The sequence below is a fragment of the Podarcis tiliguerta genome, assembly GCF_965153285.1.
Source record: "Podarcis tiliguerta genome assembly, chromosome: 3".
NCBI lineage: Eukaryota > Metazoa > Chordata > Lepidosauria > Squamata > Lacertidae > Podarcis > Podarcis tiliguerta.
In genome coordinates, this window is record NC_139536.1 from 85,086,116 (window position 1) to 85,110,432 (window position 24,317).

Below are 24,317 nucleotides of genomic sequence, written 5' to 3' on the forward strand. Positions count from 1 at the left end.
CTCCTTCATAGGTCAGCCAAGGGTGAACACCTGAGGCAGGTGAAAAGCCTGGGAACAGACTCTGTTCACTCCCCAGATGCTCCCTTGGACTCAGGCACGGGCATGGGACCAAGTTGAGTCCCTGGATTCCTTTAACAGAATACCCATCACATAGGGACCAAGTTGAGTCCCTGGATTCCTTTAACAGAATACCCATCACATAGGGATGGCGAGACCGTTCTCCCATCCCTCTCACCTGAACCAGTGCCTATCCACAACCTTACAAGTTGTGACGATTTGCTACGCAGCAGGCGAAACCCAAATGGCAACAGCCAATCAGCCATGTTGGGAAAATTCCTGCCATGCCCCTGTCCCAACGACAGACGACACACGAAGGCATAGCAAGGTCAATCACAAAATGCCCCACATTTAGGGAGAGGTGGGCAGGTTTTCCGATGCACGAGCCAAAAGAGGAAGCTCTGGGTCACATGCATAGGTATATATAGGTCCCTCAACCCGTTTAGACTGCACCCCATTGGCCAGATTCAAGCCAGCAACGAGGGACCTACCAGTTGGTTGTTGTGGTTGTCCAATATACCCACCCACAACCAAGAGGTCAGTCTCCAGGTCTCACCGCAAAACATGCCCTCTTTTAGGGATGACACACTTTACGATATTGCTGCTGAAACAGACATATGGTAAAACAGAATGGGTGTGAGTTCTTGTGGAATTTTAAGGGAGTGGCTTATATTTGGGTATTGTCTCCCCCCCCCCCCCTTGAATTTTAAAGGTGTGGCTTATATTTGGATGTGGCTTATATTCGGGCCAATACAGTATGCATGCCTGGAGATGTCTTACTTTGGCGCCTCTGAGCATGCAGAAAAATGTCCAGGAACTATGAGGAACTATTTTTCTTATGCAGGCGCCATTTACGCGGGGGTTGCATTCTGGGTCATCGCGCATATAAGCCTGCCTTTCTGAGTTCCACGCTCTTTCAGTTCCACCAATGGCAATGGTAGTCTTAGGCAATTGTTTCCAGTTACTATGTCTGCTCAACATCAACAGTAATAGAGGGTGGACTTAAATGTTGCAGTGATGGACTTAAATGTTGTATTTCTGTTTCCCAAATGGAAGAATCTTATCTCTCTCCTCCCTGCCCAGCCCACTAGCTAAAAGTCTACCGTTAAAGTACCCTATTCAAAAATTATTTTGGCAGAGAAGAAAAACCGTGCATTTAGGAAATGGCACATAACAATTGTATATCTTACTTTACTTTGGAAATTGCTTTTTTTTAGGGGAATATGTTACTAATGTGAAATTCTTTCAGTATAAGTGATTTTTTAAAAAATTCAGCATCCTTCCCCCCCTTCCAGGTTTTTATAGATAATTGAATTTTATTTTATAGCCATCTTGTTTCTGTGTGCAATTTAAATTCTTCTATTATGTTAGATCAATAAGTATTATAGAGAACGACTACTGCAAACAATGTCCTAGTACAGCTTTTTTATGAAAAAGAAGAGGCTCCTTTTTTACTAGGACAAAAGCGGGCACATTCAGAACACGTAATTATCACATTGGCCTCCATTAAACGCCTCTTTGGCTATGTAAAGAAGGTAATAAAAGTTTTTAAAAGGAGGACTTTATCTCCAAAGTTCATGAAGCAGAGAGAAAAATTTCACATGTAAAAAATGTACTTCTGCATAAGAGTCATAGATGCCTCCCTCCCTCTCTACTTGGAAGGGACAGCAATAAAATATTTAGGGGATAGTTCTTCAGAAATTAGTCATAAAGTAAGCCCAAGTTTTTAAAAATGGGTCATTTCTATTGTGACAGGTAACAAAAAAAAAAAAAGCTTAAGCTATAACTTGCACACGGAGAGTGAATGGATATGACAGTAAATGTTTTTCTTAGGTATTATTCTTGCAAAAATAAAATAGCAATCAGCCTGGTGGAGGGCGGAATGTCATCCTCCTTTCCCTTAGGCCACATCCACACCATATATTTAAAGAACTTTTAAATCACCTGGTTGTGACTTCCCACAATGAATCATGGAAACTGTAGTTTCCCCCCTTACAGGACTAGAATTTCCAGCACCCTTAAACTATAGTTCCCAAGTTTCTTTGGAGGAAGCCATGACAGAGTGCTTTAAACATATAGTGTGGCTATGACTTTATTCTTTACCCTTGGGGCTGCAGGAATGCTGCCTCACCCAGGGGAAACAGTTTAATTTGAGTCTTCACAGTAACAAACTTCGTGAAATCTGCCTCACAAAGGATGGGCTTATTAAAAAATGTAAGCTTTGCTCCCAGTTTTGAATTTCAATATTTGTTAACACTGTGCCACATATTACACAACACTAATGTGATTAAAAAAATAAAAGTGTTCATACTTATATCTTTTACCTACTATTTTATATGACCTGCAGCAATATAGCTTTCCTTTTCGAACACTTCAGTTTGCTCAAATGGCAAATTTGCTCTTAAAATTTTAAGTATCTACGCAGGCCCGAAAAGCTTAATTAAATATGAAGTTTTGTAAATCTTGTTAATGATTGAGCTTAATCTTTACTGCACAGTGTGGAGAAAGACGTATTTTGACTTCAGCTTTTTAAAACGGGTTTGTTTGTTGCATCCAACTAAATGATATTCAGAGAAGACCCATTGAAATCGATAGTTTATAGTTAGTATCACTAATTTAAATACATTGATTTTAATTGATCTGCTTGGAGTTGGGCTGTGTTGCATACAGCCCTGTCTCTTTTAAGTGGTATCTTCAAAAGTTTAATAAGGTCTTTCTTGATAGACACTGCGGCAGATGCAACCTGTGCATCTTCCTAGTCCTCTCTCCTGGGATGTCTTATCTTTGAGATGAAGGAGCCCCTTGGTCCGTCCTCTTTACCCAGGTGCCAAAGCAAGAAGCTGCCAGAACTGCTGCCATTATTGCAATGGCAATTTTGTAAAATATATATATAAAGAATGAAAGGAGGAAACTCACCAGCACTGCTGTTGCAAAGATAAATACAGTGGTTGCTCGGTCCCTGCTCCTGCCAACCTAGCAGTTTGAAAGCACGTCAAAGTGCAACTAGATAAATAGGTACCGCTCTGGTGGGAAGGTAAACGGCGTTTCCATGTGCTGCTCTGGTTCGCTTAGTCATGCTGGCCACATGACCTGGAAGCTGTACGCTGGCTCCCTCGGCCAATAAAGCGAGATGAGCGCCACAACCCCAGAGTCGGTAACGACTGGACCTAATGGTCAGGGGTCCCTTTACCTTTACCTCTGGTTAAGAACTTAATTCATTCTGGAGGTGCGTTCTTAACCTGAAACGGTTCTTAACCTGAGGTACCAATTTAGCTAATAGGGCCTCCCGCTGCTGCCATGCTGCCGCCGTATGATTTCTGTTCTCATCCTGAAGCAAAGTTCTTAACCCGAGGTACTGTTTCTGGGTTAGAGGCGTCTGTAACCTGAAGCATCTATAACCCGAGGTAGCACTGTATTGGCAGGGGTGGGGATGGATCAGCGGTGATGGGAGACCATTTGTGGCAAGGGGACAATTAGTCATGCCAAGGGCTCTCTGAAGTCTGTTGCTGGCCATGATGCTTGAGTATTACAGAATATTAGTAGGTGGCTTTTATATTCATACAAGTGAGAGCTGCAACAAAATACTGCAGTGTTGATTGCTCCTGTTCAGGATTCCAGTAAGTCTATTCCATCCCACCCAAACCTCAGGCTAGTTGGTGTACCCCTCCCCCCCATATTTTTGTCCGTCTGCAAACCCTGGGGTTTCCCCAACTCTCGCCTCTTTGTGTGTATGGTAGGGTGGTTTTGGCTACTAGGTGGTACTAGTACTAGGTGGTAAGATTAGACTTTCACAACATACTCAGGTCAGATGACTAATCTGCATGCCAGAATCTTCTTATAGGCAAAGCAACTCACACCCTGGGTGTCAAAAATAGAGGGGATGATAAACATTGTCGGTCTGTACAGCGTACGTAGAATTCACAGTGTCTGTGCCTACCTGTAACTGTTATGGTACATTTTATTTGAAGTTCCAAACTATTGGTATAATAGTTCTTTTTATGTGAATTAATTTATGTAGTAAAATAATAAATGTTAGTTGTCTTACAACACCTGCATGTCAATTCTCACCCTTTCCGTTTGCAGTGCATGTTAAGTCTACACACACATACAGACAAAAATCTAGAACCTTTTCAGTGCCATTGAAACATGGAGCATAATGCTTTCAGTGTTAATATTCAATGTGCAGTGCTTTGTGAGATAAGATTAGACTAAAGGGAGATGCTAGACAAGAAGAGAGAATGTGATATGCCTATATAGGATTTGGTGAGTTACTGTTTCTCTCTGTAGACAAGCAAAAGGAACAACTGTAATATTTTGAATGCCTGTAAAATAACCTCTGAGGGATCACAATCTATTTATTTGTGTATTTGAGACAATTTCACCCATCCAAGATGGTATCTACTTCATTTTTAATGTTCTTCCCAATTCCCTGCTTTTCTGAGAACTATAAAACAGGCACAATATGCAATGTAATCATATATTGGCCTTTAAAACATTGTTAAAACTAACATTTCAGTAAAATATGTGACGTTTTTATCGCTGGGATTTATATTTAGTATGCAATTAAATGGAAGGGCAGTTGTTTCATGTCTAATTAATGTGGGCCTTTATGAGCTAGAGGCTGACCATTTCAGTTTCATTGTTATATTTGGATCCCTTTAAAGCCATTCAGCTTGATGCGGTGGGGAGAGAGAGAATGCCCTAGATCAGCCTTCGCCAAACCAGTGCCCACCAGACATTTTGGACTACAAATCCCTCACCATGGGCCATTCTGGCAGGGGCTGATGGGAGCTGCAGAAGATCCTATTTCCTTTCACTTTGTTTTCAAACAGCACTTTGCCAGGGCTTTCTTACGTGATAACAAAGAGGAAATCAACCATGCATGTACTGCGGGATTTTGTTGGATTCCCGCAAAATTCCAGAAATCAAATTCTTGTTCCACTGTCATTGTTTCATTGATCCAGGATATATGTGTGTGTTGGCTGGAATACAACCATATTAAACTGAAATCACAACAGTAATTTAGGAGCTGGGGTGTCCCCTTTCCTTCATATGCCATTTCTTCCATAATCTCTGGGGTGGGTGGGTGTCTTTCTTATCCTAAAACAATTAAGATGTGACTGAGTAGTGAATATTCTTGCTTGTATATATATTTTTATATTCCAACTTCACAGTGGCTATTTTTGGTGTCTTTGTTTGCAACCTCCGATAGGATTTACTGGCATCCTGATACGCCTTAAATTGTAAGGCTGTCTAGACGTGTAATTCTGAAGAACTCTGAGGATTTGTTTTGGTTTTTTTGTTTTGTTAAAGCAGAGTAATGTAGAATTTCTTTTTAAAAATAACTTAAATGGAGGTTTAAATTTTTTTTATTTAAAAAAATCATCCACCGCTGTGTTTAAACAAAAGACAAACCAGATGTTTTGAGTGTTCCACAGGCAACATTTTGGAAAGTCCATGGACCTAGAGAAACATAGAGGCAGTATATACTAAAATTGACACAGTAAAATTGAGGAACAGAACACTCTGTCGGGACCCTGATCCAGGAAGGTTATTGGCATTTCAGTTCATTTCCCATCACTTTCCTAACTGCGAAAAGTCCCTTTAAAAGGATTTGTTGCACTAGGATAACAGAACACTTTGACCAATTTAAATGAGCCAGTATGAGCCCAAATTCCTCCCACAAAATAGCGTCAGTTTAGAGGCACCTTTAGAATGATTGATAAAATTCAGTAGATATGTGTGTGAAAGTGGCAATTCTAATAAATTTTAGTGAATATATTTTATTGACAGACTAACATGGGAGGGGCCTTCTAGATGTTAACTACACAATGTACAGCTTCTGTGTATTTACTCCAGAGTTGTCCCTTTAAAACAGGAACTGGCTTGAATTGAAAATAAAAGTCTTTAAGCACCTTAGGCCAACAGATTTATTGTTCCTCTCTTTGTCTTTAAGGTGCGGTAACACACTTTATTATGTTTACTGCACCAAACCAACATGACTACCCTTCTAGAATTCATCTCTGTTTAAATGAGACTAATTAAGGATAAGTAGTTAGGAGATTCAAAGCTTAGGATGTGAACCAAAGCACAGGGACACAGTACTTAAATCCATTCCGCAAACTATTCGTGACTAGCGTTTAAATTGAGATTTTTAATTCTGATCTTTCAAATATGATCACGTGCGCTCATCAGTTTAAAGGGTGATGAGGGAAAGGTAACATGCACATGAAGTGAAATAGAAATGCATAATAATTAATGTGCCTCTGTCTCAGATATTTTGTTCCTTGTGTGCTGCGTCACTTGATACACAATGTATTAAAAATATGCTATTTTACTGCTATTATAAAAGAGATTATGAGTGGGGAGACTGTGATAAGAAATGCATAGAAATGGGGAAATGAATCATAGGAAATTAGAAAAGGAATGAGGCAAAAAGGGCTGAACCAATTAAATGGAAGGAATCAATTAGAATGGAAGGAACAATATATATATATAAATACATATGCCCTCTAAGGCTTCCCTGTATAAGACTGCACATGCAAAGGCATATTCTTTCACTGTTATGATAATAATAGTCCCCTTCCTTTATCTCTCCCGCCAGCTTTCTCCTATCAAATGCCTTTCTCCCCATATAGGGTCAATATCCTCTTTTATCCTCAGCTTTGCAAAGAAAGTGAAATGCTAGGAATACCGGTGTTTGGAGGAGTCTTCTTAAAAAAATATATTCTAAGGATTTTTGAGTGGACTTCAAAAGGGTTAATCCTTGAGAATTTTGGAACTTGAAGAAGGATAAGGGAGGTTTGAAAGGCTAGAAAGGACATGTGAATATGCCCTTTTACCTTTGGTATGTGGCAAAGATCCATTTTCAATATACAGGCATCAATTTTTGAAACTGTAGAATGAGTAACTGTAGAAATATAAGCAACAGATAAATAATTTATACTGGGGTAAAGGCAGAAATAATTAATATTAAGCCAAAATCACAGTCTAAGACTGGAGATATAATCCTGGAAATTCCTTGTTGAGGCATAAAACGTGGGCATGTCCAGATTCTTTTTTGGTCTTAAATAGTCCATATCAATTGTGTACTATCAAAATATTTGACATTGCAAGATGTCCATCCATTCTTGAATTAGTTTCCTGTACTAATGGGATTAATGGCAGGACAACAAATGTGGATTTTGTGAGCTGTCAAAATCCTTATATTTTGACCCCGGAAGGATAAATACCCACTGTCTACTACACATCCTTCCTGTAATGTGTGAATTCTGAACTAAATATCTGGCACAGAACCACAGAACCCAGGAAGCCATCTCCTGGAGAGCTGGCTCAGTTTTGTGGCCTGACTAGAGAAGTTACTACTCTGGAGAGGCTCTGGCCTCATCAAGATTACATATTAATCTACCATTAGCTCAGCTCACGGTAGTATTTTCATACATAAACAACAGAAGGCAGGAAACTTGCTTCATTCGAACACATTTCTCTTTAACATGGTATGGTTCCAATAGCCAGCATCTTGGATTTGTCCAAAATGGTGGCTTGCAATGAAACTTGATAGAATGTGCAGGAAACCAAATATACAGTGAATGGTTGCTGAATGAGCACTTGACACAGTTACTTTCAGCAGCTTCGTTGTCCCATGGAGGTGGCGAATGGATGGGTTGTTTTTCCTCATCTTCCCAATGCAGGCTTTTTGAAGTGCAAATTATGGAAGGATGAGGTGGTTGCAATTGAAGGAGAACATTTTAGTGTGTTCAACTTGGAGAGAGAAGTTTAACCCAGATACCTACTTTCTGCGCTTGGAATGTTTAAGAGGAGGCAGATTGGAGGTTGCATTCTAGCATTGCAGCCTTGAACAGTTTGTATTGTGGAAGGGCCTGTAGCTACGGCAAAAACAAGTGCTTTGATTGATTCTTCAGCAAGCTTGGAAGAAACATCAAACTCGAAAAAGCCCATTAGCTTTTGTTTATCTCCCATCAGACAATGGGATGCAAGTCGCTTTTCCAGAAGGACTTGGTACGGTCAGCTCTGCTGGCTACGCAAGGGCATTTTGTCAAAATCTGGCAACTTCTTTCTAATGTAAAACATCTTCTGCAGTTACCTGCAGCAGATTTTGTTTGGCAGGCAATTAACTGCATTTGCTTTTCAATCTGGGATTTAAAAAAAAAAAGTGCTGAAAATTTCCAAGGTAATAAACACCTCGCAGCTCTTTGTCTCAGCAAATAGAAATATGACATTATTGCAAACAACAAGCCAATGATTCATTAAGCAGTTCCAGCAGCTCTGTGTAACGGTAAATTGTAGCCCCGGTGATCGAAAAGGGGAGAGACTGGCGTTACTTAGGAATAGGGAGGCATGCAAAACGAAGTCACATGGGGATTCTGTTAGGAAGGAGATCAGGGCTGAAGGCATGCAACTAGCCTAACTAGCCCCTGCTCATTTTCTTTCAGTCCCCAAACGATGCTGTGCATACGGCTGATTTATTCATTTGCTAGAGCAGGTCCAGTGTTTTGTTTTGTATCCATGTTTTCAAGTTGTGCATTCAGATTGCAACTGAAGATAGGAGTCTTCATTATATCGCAGCTAGAAAAAGCAGTGGAGTATTTCTTGTTGGTGCCCAGGGCAGGTGTGCTGGGGGGTGCACCACCAGAGCGACCCCCGCTCACTGGAGCCAGAAGGAGATCAGGTAAAGGGTGCAGCCCCCCCCCACACCATCCACTGCTGCTTATGATTTGTGTTTATTTGGGGGCATCCTACCCCCACACGTTGCTGGTGGCATTTATGGATAAATAGTCCTTGCTAGCTACTTAAATTGATGAACACATTTGGACTGTTCTGCTCACATGCACAGGCACCTAGGAGTTGAAAAGCAGTAACAACAACAGCAACAGCTTTTTAAAAACCCTGCAGGGTGCACCCTAGGTCTCAGGCCTGCCTCATGCTTCACTTTGTGGCATCGTTTGTGACGCTTTACATTGGCTGTGGGACAAAAGGGCAGCGTATAACTCCAACAGCATTGAGATAGGGAGAAGAAAAATGCTGTTTACTTCTTCCAATATGGGTGACACACATGACATTTTTAGTTGAGGGAAGCACAGTACAAAGAAAAAGGTCCTTTCCTTCCAAAAGGCATACATCAATATGTTTATTTTATTTTGGCACACCACACCGGCAACAAATGCTTCCAGATAGTTAGTGTTGATTAAAATTAAAAGAAGCCAAGTAGGGAAGTGCCATTATAAGCAGGGCCGTGAGGGTTATTTGGAGAGGAAACACAGGTGCATCTCATTATCCTCATCTGCATCATTAACTGCAAGGCATCTTAGAGAAGGGCAGGCTTTGAAAAGCAAGTCCCCTCATTCCATGCTGAAAATGTAGATATTCTGTACTGTAACTCAGCCCTCCACACTCCTCCGTTTCTCTCCCAGTGCTCAAATGTGGAGAAACAGCAGCCTTCTAATATGTAGGAGTTTCTGATGTGTCAAGTTTCCATTCAAAATGCGCTGGAAATGTCAACGTATGTGGCAGCTTTCTAACGTGCTGTGGCTGTCATCAGGACACTTAGAGAGCATAAGTAATAAAGGTGATCAGTACACTGCACATTTGTGTCAATTAAATTAGGGCATGCAGTCTCATCAATGTTGCCTTTCATAGATCTTAGGGAAACTGTTATAGTTCAGAAGCCAGGCTATGCATACTCTGCTCTAGATGCTCACATGCAGGAGTAGGTGTGTTTGAGAGTGAAAGAGAGATTGAAGGGGCTAGGGAACCTTTCAGGGCCATATCCAGTGCTGAAGCTCTGCTGGTCCAAGGAACTTCCACTTGTGCAATGCAGTTTCATTTTCCTCTCCTGTCCATTATGGCCCGACGGGCACCAGCCAAATCAGCTATTGGGGGGGGGGCCATCTAGAGCAGACTCTGAGGGGCATGTGGGGGGCAGAAGAGGAAACTGAAGTCCCGTTGCACTAGCAGACTTCTTCTGGCACAGCATTGGGTACAACCCACAGGGGATGCTAGGTCTGCTCACAGCCGGCCCTTTGAAATGAATGGACATGACTAAGGACTCAACTAGACTTCCACTTTTCCCTCTGCTTTCCCCCAGGGAAACCTGATCTTTACCGCTGAATTGGAGCAAACGTCAAACAAGTTTCCCGCAGATTGTTGTTGGATCTGATTCAGCGCTAAATAGCAGATTTTGCCAAGGAAAGTGTCAGGGCAAAAAGAAAACCGCTTGGACAAATGTGAGTGTAGACGAGCCGTAACTTAGGTTCATTCATTTCAGTGGGTAGCATTCAACGTTGCACTATGATGAATGATCTGTATTCACAAGCATTTCAGCTTAGCAGACAGAACAGTCTCCCTCCTTGTGCTGTCATTCTCCTGACCCCCACCAGAACCAATTGTGGGGGGCTTGGGGAGGGGAGTATGGGGTAAAGCCCCATTGTGCAAGTGGAAGTCCTTGCATAGGGCTTCCGCTGACGGAGCTTGTTAGGTGAATCCCACCCAGCTGGTCAGTTCTTAAGGTAAAGGTAAAGGGATCCCTGACCATTAGGTCCAGTCGTGACCGACTCCGGGGTTGCGGTGTTCATCTCGCTTTATTGGCTGAGGTAGCCGGCGTACAGCTTCCAGGTCATGTGGCCAGCATTACTAAGCCGCTTCTGGCAAACCAGAGCAGCGCACGGAAACGCCGTTTACCTTCCCGTTGGAGCAGTACCTATTTATCTACTTGCACTTTGGCGTGCTTTCGAACTGCTAGGTTGGCAGGAGCAGGGACCGAGCAACGGGAGCTCACCCCGTCGCGGGGATTCGAACCGCCAACCTTCTGATCGGCAAGTCCTAGGCTCTGTGGTTTAACCCACAGCGCCACCCGCGTCCCGGTCAGTTCTTAGTTGGATACAATAACGATGAGAGAAAACGCAAACAATAGAAGGGGTTTTTTTTTGGGGGGGGGGGTGTCACACACTCAGATTGAGGGCCATACCATTTGGCCCCATTCCCATCTGGCAGTCCTGTCACCTTCCTATCTTCCAAGATTTGGGGTAAACGTCTTTACAGAAAAGCCTCTGTGTACAAATAGACTCGCCTTATAATTGGAAACCCTGCACAATCAGGGTTCCCATTGTAGCAGTGGCGTAGCGTGGGGGTGCAGGGGGGGCCGGCCGCACCGGGCGCAACATCTGGGGGTTAGAGTTAGGGGGTGAAAATCCATGGGTTAGGGGGCGCAAATTACTTGCCTTGCCCTGGGTGCTGACAACCCACGCTACGCCACTGCATTGTAGACAGAGCCTGTGCACATTGGATTCCCCTTTACAGATGTTTGCCCCTATGCGTGGCTGGCATAGAACAACAAGGCAGGCTCAGTTGGTGCAAGTTTTCTGCTTTTTGTGTGAGTGCCTGAAAACAACTTGCATCTTCTCTGAATTAGGCTCAAGTTGAAAAATAGCTGAACTTGGTAAAATCTGTGTTCAGATCCCACCTTTCTCTCAGACCACCTTTACAATCTAATCTCAGCACCATGAGGATGTGCAAGAAATATACATTGGCTTCTTAGGTAGTTTCTCGTGGAATTGATGAAACTACACAAATACTTTTCTTTCTTTCTTTCAAAATAAAAAAAATAAAAAATCAGGAGGCTACATTTCCCAGAATTCTCTGAGATGGATTGATTGTTAATCAACTCAGAGAATTGTAGCTATGTGAGGGGAATAGGACTCTCCTAATAACTTTTAGCAAACTCTTAACAAACTTCAGTTCCAAGGATTCGTTTAAAGTGGTATGATACTGTTGTGCAGAGATGGCCTATGATGGAATGTTCTCTCTGAGCACATTTGCCTTGCACCATCATTGCTATACTTCATCTGACATGCTAAGCCTAATGGCCTTTAATGGCAGAAAATATTCATATACCGGTACTCTTAGCTACTGCCTATTTATTTTCTGCTATTTACTGTGCTGCTATAATTAATTTCATGTTTTATTTGACTGATTATTGGTATTTTTATACTGTTCTAAATTGCATTTGCAGCTGTGAGTCATTGTGGGGTCCTAAATGATGGGAAAGCAAACTATGCACATTTTACATATATATTTGTGTGGCCGTTTCTGCATGCGGAAGTCAGTTAACACTGAGCGTGATGATGGGGCAGCTATTTTATTTATATGTCACATTGTTCCCTGTACTTTTAAGCACTTTCTCCTTCTCTTTCTCAGATATGAATTCCTTTGTTCTATGTAGCAGGGTTTATTTTTACTTGTTGAGGAAAAAGACCCTGGGGAAACTGTAATTCAGTACTGAAAACACAGATCAAAGCAATGGGGCAGATATAGGAGACTGTTGCAAGTGTTTATGTTTTTTGTTGTTTAAAAACATTGCTTTCACCTCTTTTCATTATCCTCTCTCTTCCCCCTTTAGTTGTTTGTGTGCAGCAGGCTGGACAGGGCAGCAATGCAGCGAAGATATAAATGAATGTGATTCTGAACCATGCCTGAATGGAGCCACCTGCCATGAGTCCACTGTCTATGGGCAATTTCTATGTGTTTGCCCTCCATTTTATATTGGAAGGACTTGCCAGTATCGCTACAACCCATGTGATGCCCCCTACAACCCATGTATCAACAACTCTACTTGTTTGGCACAAGTTAATGGGAAGCCATTGTGCATCTGTCAAAAAGGTAAATGGCACTACTTATCAAAACGGTTGCATGCAAGTCACACTGTGGAATGCTGTCGATTTTGTAGCCTTCTGAATTACTGTTTTAAACAGTCTGAGCATAAAGTTTGGCGCAATACATTTCCCAGTCCTACCAACACTCGGTGGTGTGTACATTAGGCCGCCGGTGCCAAATGAGCTGCATTCTATTCTGAACCTTCATCCGGCATCCAAAATAGTCAGTGATCAATCAGGATAATAGTGGGGACCAGCCAGAGGCTTCAGACTGGCAAAGGGGAAGCTGCTAACCTGAGAGACAAGAACAACATGGTTTGGTTGCTATATGCTTTCATTGCATGTGACTACATGGGTCAAGGGGACGCGGGTGGCGCTGTGGGTTAAACCACAGAGCCTAGGACTTGCCGATCAGAAGGTCGGCGGTTCGAATCCCCGCGACGGGGTGAGCTCCCATTGTTTGGTCCCAGCTTCTGCCAACCTAGCAGTTCGAAAGCACAAAGTGCAAGTAGATAAATAATAATTTAGATAAATATGGTTCCATTTGCTGCCAAGGAGTGTGGTGGAGTCTCCTTCTTTGGAGGTCTTTAAGCAGAGGCTTGACAACCATATGCCAGGAGTGCTCTGATGGTGTTTCCTGCTTGGCAGGGGGTTGGACTCTATGGCCCTTGTGATCTCTTCCAACTCTATGATTCTATGATTCTACGATTCTATGATTCTATGAAATAGATACCGCTCCAGCGGGAAGGTAAACGGCGTTTCCGTGTGCTGCTCTATTTGCCAGAAGCGGCTTAGTCATGCTGGCCACATGGACTCGGAAGCTGGCTCCCTCGGCCAATAAAGCGAGATGAGCGCCGCAACCCCAGAGTCGGTCAAGACTAGACCTAATGGTCAGGGGTCCCTTTACCTTTACCTTTACAATGTCAAGGATTACGTGGTTCCATTGCAAATGTCCCCCCCCCCATCCCACCCTGGCTTTGGCAGTAATATGGAGTGCAAAGATCATGGTGTGATGATTATAAAGGCCTTTTTGAATACAGTCATACCTCGGGTTACAGACACTTCAGGTTGCGGGGTTTTTTTTGGGTTATGGATGCGCCGAAACCTGGAAGTACCAGAGTGGGTTACTTCCGGGTTTTGGCAGTTGCGCATGCACAGAAGCACTAAATCGCGCTTTGCGCATGTGCAGAAACACTGAATCGCAACCCGCGCGTCCACAGATGCATCACTGTGGGTTGTGAACGCTGTGGGTTGTGAATGTGCTTCCTGCACGGATCACGTTCGCAACCCGAGTGTCCACTGTATAGAAGCTTGCTACCCTTAGCTCCTCTGAGGAGTCCTGATCCAGCCAGGTAGAGCATTTCAGCTATCACAGAAGGGGAGCTGAGCATGACCTCCAGGGAAGCCGGCAGTCCAAGTGAAGACCACCGGCAAGAAAAGGGACAGAGAAGAGGGTGTGTCTGAGGAGTGAGAAGGAGGCTGATGGTGCTATTGGGTGGGTGGGTGAAACACAACATCCCCTTAATGTGCCCTGCTGGGTCAGAAAATGGAGCAGCAGCAGTTTTAAAGGGGGAGATGAAGGCAGTGTCAGCTTGGGCTTTCTTCTGTGCTCGTGGACAAGTTCTTCTGCGCCATCTACAATGAAGGCTATTGGATGCAAACCAGAAGGGAACGCTGCTACTGCTGTGAAAGCATCTCGAGACAAAAAATGGCCCTGCCTGGAAGCCAAAGCAGTTTCAGTCACATCTTTGAAATTCTAGACTTGCTGCAAGTGGCGAAAAGAAAAGGTGTAAAGAGAAGAGCAGAACAAAGTAGGGCATGCCAAGGTGCTACTGTCTGACACTTTTCTTCAACAAAATACCATGAGCACAAGGAAATGAAAGGAAGGAGACTATGAGCATGTACAGGTAGCATTAGCCATGCTAAGGGTTACCAGGTCAGATGGCATGAATTCCAGGGAGCCTCATTTGAATGCTATGAGATGTTTGGAAAGCAGCCTTCCCCCAAGGTGGCAACCTCTGTGGTTGGACTACAATTCCCATCATCCCTGACCATTGGGCATGCTGGATAGGGGTGATGGGAATTGTAGTCCAACAACATATGGAGGGTCCTGTGTAGGGCAGAACTGATGTAAAATAGATGTGATAATAGCCTTCCATACAACTGGAAAGGGGCCCTCGTAATTTGAAAATGGCAACTATGCTTTGCTGCTAGTCATCATGGTAGTAAATTACTTCCAGTATCCAAGGTAGTATGCCCTTGAACACCAGTTGATGGGAAACATAAGCAGGAGAGTCCAGTGGGAGAGATCTCTTGTGGGCTTCCCACACACATCTCACTGACTAACAAGACGCTGGGCCTTTGGTTCAGCAGAACTCAACTTGGGTCCTTTGGCAATTGATTAATACTGCATTGCTGTAAAAGGAAGGTATCAAGATTGATTTGCAGTGCTCCTGGTGGGGAATATCCCATTTTAACATCAGGAATAAAACTCTAGGTACTTCAAGAGGTATTTGGGGCTTTTCTCTGAGAAATGCAGTATGCGATAACATGAGTGGTATTTTGTCTTCTGCCAATGCTTTGCAAGCAGTAACCTGCTATTTATTGTTTGCTATTGATTAGGTAAATATTTACATGCAGCGGTTCACAAGGTTGGTGTAAATTCAGTAGGCAGTTCCTGTTTACTCACAGAAAAGGCTGCAAGGTCAAACCATCAGAAACGCCAGACTGAAAATATCCCAGAGTTTCCTCTGAGCGATATGCGACTTTGCTGGGAAATGTGAAAAAGCCACCTTGTGTAAATAAATAAAAAAAGAAGGATTGTTCTCCAGGGCTGTATCAGATCATTTCCATGCACTATTGATTTATAATTTGTATCCCTAGCTAGACTGATTTGCATGACCACCAGCAGCAAGCAGTTGCATTTAAATGTGCCTATTATTCTAGTACACATGCTACTAAATATCATTACCATAGCAATACATTAGCACTAAATGTATATTTGTTAGGCGCCCAATTAATATGCCAATTTACAAAACAGCTTGCTGAAAAATAAAAATCATTCTGTTTTATAACTTAAATGAGTGAACTTTCTTTCTAGCCCAATATATGAACGAGCGTTTACATTATGATGCTTTTTGAAGATTTACTTTGTGCAAATACTTTGAAAGCTGCAAATTGATTGCAGTTGATGATGTTAATTTGTAATAATGTTGCTAACATTTTAAAAATGTGTTAAACGGCTTTAAGTAGCAGATAGAGACTTTTTTGAAAAGAGAGAGAAAATGCCCAGTCAGTTCTCATTTCTTTTTGCTAGATCACATTAAATTAACCTGAAACTTGGCTCTAGCTGGCTGGCCTCTTCCTAATTTCTGTATTCACCCAAGCGATCAGTAGTATTTTCCTTTAGGAATCTAAGGTCGCTTCCAGATTACCTGTTTATGAAGCGTTCATCTTGATTTGTTTGCTCAAAGTTTACAGGGAATGTTGATGACTGTTGAACATTCATGCTGATATGTTTTGAGGAGGTTATATGATGTTGCATCAAGCAGTTGTTACTGTACATTTGCCAGTGCATTTTCCTGTCACTTCCCTTATTGCAAAAAGTCCGATTTTGGAAGGAAGTGGGGTTTGTTGCCCAAGAGTGCCAAATCAACTTTAGTTGTATAATCTAAACTTGCCAGCAGGACAGTGAATCAAACCTGGAAAGAGTGATAGCCTGGAAGTGCCGTAAGGGTCTTTTTTGATGTTGTGTTGAACCCATACAGGTAATTCTATGATTCTGTGAACTAGGCCACAGTCAGTGGCATGGGTCATCTCACAGTTTATTTACTTAAACCCAGCATGGGGATCTTCCAGAACATGGGTCAAATCCATCTCTGGCACTCTCTACGGACCCCTCTCCTTAGACCACTGTAGAAATAATGGAGGACAGCACAGGAGTTGAATGCATGTGAGTTGTGCAGAAGCAAGCAAGCAAGCTCCAAGCAAGCTGCCAGCTAGCTCTGCTGAGGCTCCTTTTATTAGCAGAAGTCAGCAATTGGAAACAGTAGTGAAACTACCGTGAACTTAACGTATTTCCAGCAAGACAAATTTTAAGCGTTAGCAAATACACATGTCAGACAGGTGTTTTCCCCAAATGTTCCCCTGATACCTGAAAGTCTGCGTCATTTGGCATGCTCCAGCCAAGTGAAACATTAAGCAAAGCTTTCTGCGAGGGAGGCAAAGGTCAGAGAGTGGGCATGGCGGCTAGACCCGCTGTGGCGTGCTGAGGTGGAGGTGTGCCCCCACGCTGCATCCGCATCCCCACAGACCACACCCTGTTTCACCTCACTGGCTCATTGCTGTCATTCCACTCCTTCCACAGTTGCCCAGCCACCATGGTCACTTGCCCCTGACCACTTTTCCCAGAGCAAATCCAGCCCTTGCCGGAGGGGCAAGCACTCCCCAACCTTGTTCTAATTCATCCAGAAATCACTGTCTTGTCCAGCACTGAGAACTGGATGCTGTGGATTAAAGGAAACACACTTAGAGAACAGTTCACTGTAAGTGTCCTCAGGGTAGCTTGGTGTGACCCAGTCTCTCTATGGTACAATGATACTGGAAAGTGGGGCTGCATTCCCTTAAGCCTTTTCATATTTGTTTGTTTTCTTCTTTTTCTTTCTAAAAAAACCTCATTGAAGTAAATAGGAAAATAACATACCATTGAGATCTGCATCCTGGTTTCTGATGCCTGTGTTCAAGTCTTCATTCTGCAGGGCCCAGAGATGGAGCAGTAAATGTAACAAGTGCCTTTGTCTAAAGAGGAATGTGTGCCATGGGTTGCTGATAAAATAGCAAGAAGTAAATCTGCCATATTTTCCAAAGTTGCGGAGAACGAAATCTATTAGATAATATATATTGCTTTTCTCTGTGTGTGTTTGTATCAGAGATTGCATGCCTCCATGATAAGAATGGCATTACTTAGTTTTATATTGTTCAGAAATAGATTTTAGAAGGCCCACTTTAGATGAAAAGAACCTGAAGGAATGTCATTTCATGCTGAAGTACTGACTTAGTACTGGAGATTATCTCCCTATGTTTGCTACTTAGTAACAATAAAGCACACTACCCTGAACTTTGAATGCTCTTTTGTCAATATGTTTTAGCTTCTCTGGCCCAGTCTCAGCTCTTTTTTTAGTTAGGCCAGCATCTTCCAAGATAAATTATTAGATCTCCAGCAGCTTTTTATGCTGCTGGAACTGATTCAGATAACTCTGAAAATGGCAGAGTAGCAGCAAGAATGTGATTGCATGGAATGGGTATCACAGGACTTCACTTGCATGGAATGGGTATCACAGTGATGGGGAACCTCTGACCCTCCAAATGTTGTTGCACCCGACTACAGCGATGGGAGCTGTAGTTCAACAACATCTGGAGGCCACAGGTTCGTCCTGCCTGGTCTAGAGCTGCCTTAATGAATGAGGTATCCAGCATTGATGTCAAGTTTAATTAAGTGCTGGACTGATTATTTGGCACTTTATCAAACCACTAGTGTGGCAAAAGAAATTGCAGGATCTTCTTTTACAAATGCAAGAGCCACTGCATAAATGCAATTAATATCACAGCAAAAGGGCTCCGTGTTGTATTATTGATGAATCACATGGTCAGGTGACAGAACTCAATATCCTCAGTCCATATTGTAAAAGTCATGCTTTACATTTCCTTTAAATAATCAAAGTGAGATCTAATGAAACTCTTTTAGCTTGCTCCCAAATAAGTCTGAATGACTGATTACTACTACAGCATAGCTGGGTCCCATGTCCCCCCCCCCCAGTAATGTCTAGAAAGAAGAACCTTGTGGGACCTATGTGGTTCCTTCTCATCCCAGTTTCCTGGGGCTAGCGAAACTGGCAGTGGAAGCATTTCCCCAACCCAAGCCATGATTACTCTTTGCAGATGTTGCTGGAGTGGCATAGGATCCAGGAATCGAAAACAGATCCCCCACTTCTCCAGTAATGTGTAGTAGTAGTAGAAAAGAGAATATGTGATGGGACTTGTCACATAGCAGCACTTAAACAGAGCAGAAGTTGTAAGAAAAACATTCCTCTAGAGTGGATTCGGCAAAGCCCAACAGTGTATATACGGTAGGCTGTAGCCCTTCTCCGAGTTGCAACAAAGGAGAGAGCTTTCTGGGTGGTTGTGGAATACCCTCTCTAAAGTGGTGTGTGTGGTTCAAACATTCCATTTCCCCACACATTGTAATTTATTTGGTGCCTTAGCCTAGTGTATGTTTTATCTGTTGTCTTATATTACTGCTAGCTGTTGGCATCCATCTGTCTCAAGAGACGATGGAGTGTGCCTCCCGGAGTCAAGTCAAACTGCTGTGTTAGCAGCACCAAAGTGACCTTAGCAAGGTGCAAGCCTGGGCTGTGTGTATGGAGGTCTTGGGTGCCCAGCCAACAAGACCTCCCTGTTGGCCCTGCAATATGTTTGGCACCAGCTTGGCTGCAGGAGTTGCTTGAAGTATGGCATATAAAGTGGCATCCTACCTTCTTGGGGACTTCACTTCAGATTTGTGTCGGGTTTGCTCCCTGTGTAGGCTTTGCTCCTTAGCCTTATGTTCTCCTGAAGATATCCTGCAAGGCAGTAGAGGTTTAAGATCAGACTTTTCCTTTTTCTAGATGGACTACCTTCCCAGGTTGACAAGCCCCATTTCCCCCTCACTTCACTCTATAGCACATGCAGAAACCAACACCTTGACTGTTGGACCCAATATTGGTCTTGTCTGCTCAGTCCGCCAGAGCCTCTGTTTTCACATGCAAGGGAAGTCCTTAACTCACTGAGGGTTTGAGACCCATCATCTATCCTCACCTGGTTTAGCTGGTCAGTCAAGGCTATTTACTGGGGTTTGGCTGCTGCCACATGCTGACAGCTTCTAGGAACCGCAGATGAGAGCTAAGTGCAGGGTGGGGACCAAAGGTTGACAAGCTACCCCAGAAGGAGCACAACATGTCCCCTCACCAGAGGTGCTACTCCTCCCCTAACACCCCATACACCCGATTATTGCTAATATTATGGTTTTATTGTGTATCTTAATATTTCATTATATGTATTTATAATGTATACTTACTTATACTTATAATGTATATATATACTTAACACTTCTACTCTGGAATTATATTGTATGAGGGGTGGTATACCAATGTTCTGAATATATAAATGTTTTGACTAGGTAAATATAAATCCTGAGCCTTCTGAAGATGAATGTGTCATCTATTAAAAGCTTATGACATCCATTTCAAGCCACTGTCCCTTGTGATGTTTAAGAGGAAATGGGTTATGGAGTGGAGGAAGAGAAATTTTGTTTGGTCACTACTGAAATGATAGATTAAAACTTGCCATGCAGTGGATTTGCCTTGCATTTTGAGATAGTATAGCATCCCTCTTTTTGATGAAGCATTTCCAAGCTTTTAAACCAGGCTCAATTCCCCAGTAGATTTAACCAGATGCTCATTTCTTGCGTTCAGTCCTATTTGTGCCTCTGTGCTCAAGCATTATTAGATGTGCCGGTATTCTTCGAGGGGAAGCATTGCCCATTAGGTTTGAAGGATAAAAAATGCTTCGAGTGTTTTCAAGTTCCATTTGGAAGGCATTCACCTGGGCCTTTGTTATCACTGATCCTGACATTCAAACTGACTAGCCGAAATCACTGATCCATACCTGCTTCATCTATCTTTCAGGATTTGAAGGTGCTTACTGTGAAATTGACAACAATGAATGCATCTCCAGCCCGTGTAAGAATCAAGGTCACTGTGTGGATGGGGTTAACGGTTACAGGTGAGGGAAAACAGCCCAAGGGAATGACGTTGCTAGATTTGACTTGGAAACACTTTCAGACAGAGACAATGGATTGTAGCTCATGTGATTTTAGGTGATTTGTGGATAATGTTGTTGCCGCTGAATTATCCAGTGCATGACTGTGATCATTATAATCAAGCGTTCTGCCACAAGACCTTCCCAACTTGTCTGTTTTCTAAAATGGTGCGCCAACCAAGGAAATATGAACAAATATTATGCTCCCCCCTACACACCCATTTCATTCTCTTTCTTTATTTGGATGTTAAAGATTCTTTGTAGCTCACTAGATGTCATTCATCTCTCCAGGTGCTTCTGCAGAGATGGCTTTTCTGGGACATTGTGTGAAGTGGAGATTAATGAGTGTGCCTCAAATCCCTGTGCAAACAGTGGAACATGCATAGATCTTATAAACAGGTTTGTGAGTGAATCAAGTTTTTTAAAAATAGAATAAAAATTGTTCTGCTTTTCAATTGACTGTTGATGTAGAACTGCATGAACAAAAATAGGTAGGAAGCTAGATTCACCTTTCACTACATACTTAAACTCTGGCTTTATAAAGGGATTGTAGTAAGAGGTGTACAATCTCTGGTGCTAGGCAGCCCTTAAATTTTCAAAGTGCTCTGCAAGTAAGAATGGAAGGAGAATCAGGTTTAAATGGATTTATTCATGGAATTGGGCAGGTCCAATCCAATAGAGCTTTTCCGACATTGGAATATCTGAGCCGCCTGTGAATGATGCAAATTTATATTGAAAAGTATGTATATCATATGTATAATATGCGTAAGAGTCAAGCGCTCTGTGTTACTTATTTAAATTATATTCTGTATGTAGCGTAATTTTATAAGTATTAATACAAAAATACAAAATTAATACCAAAGTTGTAGACATATTTTTATGTTGCTACTTTAGGACATCTAGAATCTATATTCCTATAATATGCATACAATATTATACACATAATGGTGCGTATAATACTAGTAAGAGCTGTTACAATCAGCCCAGGACAGAAAAGCACAGTTACTTCATGCATTCCTTTTCAGGACCCTACTCACTCTGCCTAGCAATGTGTTATCTAAATATTATAGCTCCTATGAATATTGGGTGTGAAGTGAGTGTTTTTAGAAATGAATTCTGTGGTGGTGGTGGGGAATCAAAAATGGGGGGGGGGATATCATTGTGATTATTTTGATGTGGATGTGGTACTCATGAAACTTAGATATAATGAGCAGCTTGATCTAGTATAAAAGTGATATTGTTCATTGCTCTCCACTGAAGTTATTCCTCATCCGCATCATAATAGGTTCCTTTGCCACTGCCCAACTGGTTACTATGGGTCGTTCTGTGAGCTGGATGTGGATGAATGTGAAATTATTCCTTGCTTACATGGAGGAAGCTGCTTCAACAAGCCTGGCGGCTATCAATGTGTCTGTGCTCCTGGTTTCACAGGTATAGTGCATTTGGAGAACACTGTGGAAGCAAAGCAAAACCACACTGTAGCATCCTGAGAGTTGTATTGGCGTAAACAAGGTTTGCCACTACATCAAGGATGAGCAAAAGAGGTCACAAGCATATTGGAATACAAATCAATGTTTACCCTAGTGATTGTTGGATCTGCATCTTGTTAAGTACCTCTGGACCTTATTTACGTCATTTCTGATTTATTGGTTCCTTACCAATCCAGATATTTAGCTGAATTACATTAAAAGAGAGGTTACACAGAGCAGAGCAAAAATCAATATTGTGTGAATTCAGCCAAGAAAAAATAATTATTAGTATAGCTACTGAATAAGTTTTGCAAATACATATATCACAGCCTCCTTTTCAGTTGTGTCAGTTTTTATCACAGTCACAGTTCAGATACCTAGTGAATCAACATAAATCCTGGCATATGTAAAATAAATAATTCAGAATCTAGCATTAAAAACAACAACAACATTCCTTTACATTGGAATTGCTAATTACTGAACATTTGACTTCCTTAAAATGGACTATTGAAAATTTTGATTGGGTAGTGATCTTTAAATTTACACCCAGAATTAATGAATTATTTGCTGAGATTCACAAATGCATCATAGTAATAACTTAAGTATTCATATATAATGGATCATATATAATCGATGGTTTAGAAATAATTACTACAAATACATATAACATAGTGCAGTTAATATACAAGGAAAATAGTACAAGTTAAATCTTGCCTCTACCATTAACTCACCATGAGGCCTTCAACAAGCTACTTAGATCTTCCACCTCTTGTCTGAGTCCCAAGGGGTTCTTCCCATGTTGACCAGAGCTTTACAAACACTATGCCTGGGCTTGACTCCAGTGAAGCTCTGACTGCAGACTCAAGTCTCTTCTCACAGGTCTGAAGTCATAATGAACGTGCTTGGAGAGAGAGCAGACAAAGGGCTGCTCACTCTCAGGACCAAAGGGGAAATTGTCATTTCTACACCCAGCCAGTGCAGACTATGTGCTGGTCTTCACCATTGCCCTCTTCACTTTAATGTTCTCAGTGTTACCTGCATTGCATGGAGGCTGGCAAACAGCACAGGGGGAATTGTGAGGAAACTGGTGCAGAGATAGTACATATGTTTTGCATTCAAAAGGCCCCAGTTCAATATTTGACATTTCCAGGTAGGCCTTGGAAATACCTGAAACCCTTGAGAGCTGCTGCCTGTCGCTGTAGACAGTGCTGAGCTAAATGGGCCAATGCTTTGGCTCAATGCTGTGTGATGCAGCTTCCTATGTTCCCCTGTGTGGAGAATTGTTGTTGTTGTTGTTGTTGTCATGGTGAATGGAACCGGAGAGCCAAAATAGGTTAGGCAAGGCTGGTTGTGACTAGAGAAAGCAGACTGGGCCAGGTTCAGAATTTGACCACGTGGGTTTAGGTCAGGATCTAGGCCTTAGTTTTCATTCTTGCACCAGGACATAGTATTGAGGGAGTGTTCGAACTCTCTCAATTGAAAATACACATTTCTCTTACAAGTAACAGAATATACCAAGCTGTACATCCATTGATCCACACACAGCCCACCCGCCATTGTGCAGCCTTAATCAGCACAAAGGCAATTATTATCATCATCATCATCATCATCATCATCATCATAATAATAATTTATTATTTGTACCCCGCCCATCTGCCTGGGTTTCCCCAGCCACTCTGGGCGGCTTCCATAGAAACAAAAAATACAGTAAAATCACAGATTATCATTATCATTACCCCATCCATCTGACAGGGTTGCTCCAGCCACTCTGGGTGGCTTCCAACATATATAAAAATACAATAAAATGCAACACATTAAAAAATGTCCCTATATCAGATGTCAATGAGGTAAGTAATTATACAACATTTAGATGTTAGCTTCTTGACATCTGATGGGAGGGCATTCCACAGGGCGGGTGCCACTATCAAGAAGGCCCTCTGTCGGGTTCCCTGTAACTTGCTTTTTGTCATGAGGGAACTTCCAGAAGGTCCTCAGTGCTTGATCTCAGTTTCTGGGCTGAATGACGGGGGCGGAGACGCTGCTTCAGGTATCGTACCTCCTATTGGGTTTGGTATATGGCAGTTAGTATATAAGTTAAAGAATGTGGTATTCAGCTTAGTGGGTCTATTCAGATCTGTTCTAATTGCATGTGTACTAACTATTAATCATAAGACAGAGGCATATGTGATTTCTTTGTGTTTGAATTCATTTTTGGGTCTGTTAACCATATTGTTTTGATAAGGTTTCTAGCCAGTTCGCTTTTTGATTG

The 24,317-nt window shown here is 42.2% G+C and overlaps 1 protein-coding gene across 6 annotated transcripts in view; it reads left to right on the top strand.

The window, feature by feature from the left end:
* The window catches only part of EYS (eyes shut homolog), a 456,551-nt gene that overhangs the window by 81,219 nt on the left and 351,015 nt on the right, over positions 1–24,317 (top strand). For all 6 annotated transcript variants that reach the window (XM_083431300.1, XM_083431295.1, XM_083431298.1 and 3 more), the window contains 4 exons: positions 12,473–12,732; positions 20,447–20,543; positions 20,871–20,978; positions 21,865–22,010. In XM_083431300.1, the coding sequence (XP_083287426.1) occupies positions 12,473–12,732; positions 20,447–20,543; positions 20,871–20,978; positions 21,865–22,010 (611 nt within the window). The remainder of the gene's footprint in view (positions 1–12,472; positions 12,733–20,446; positions 20,544–20,870; positions 20,979–21,864; positions 22,011–24,317) is intronic.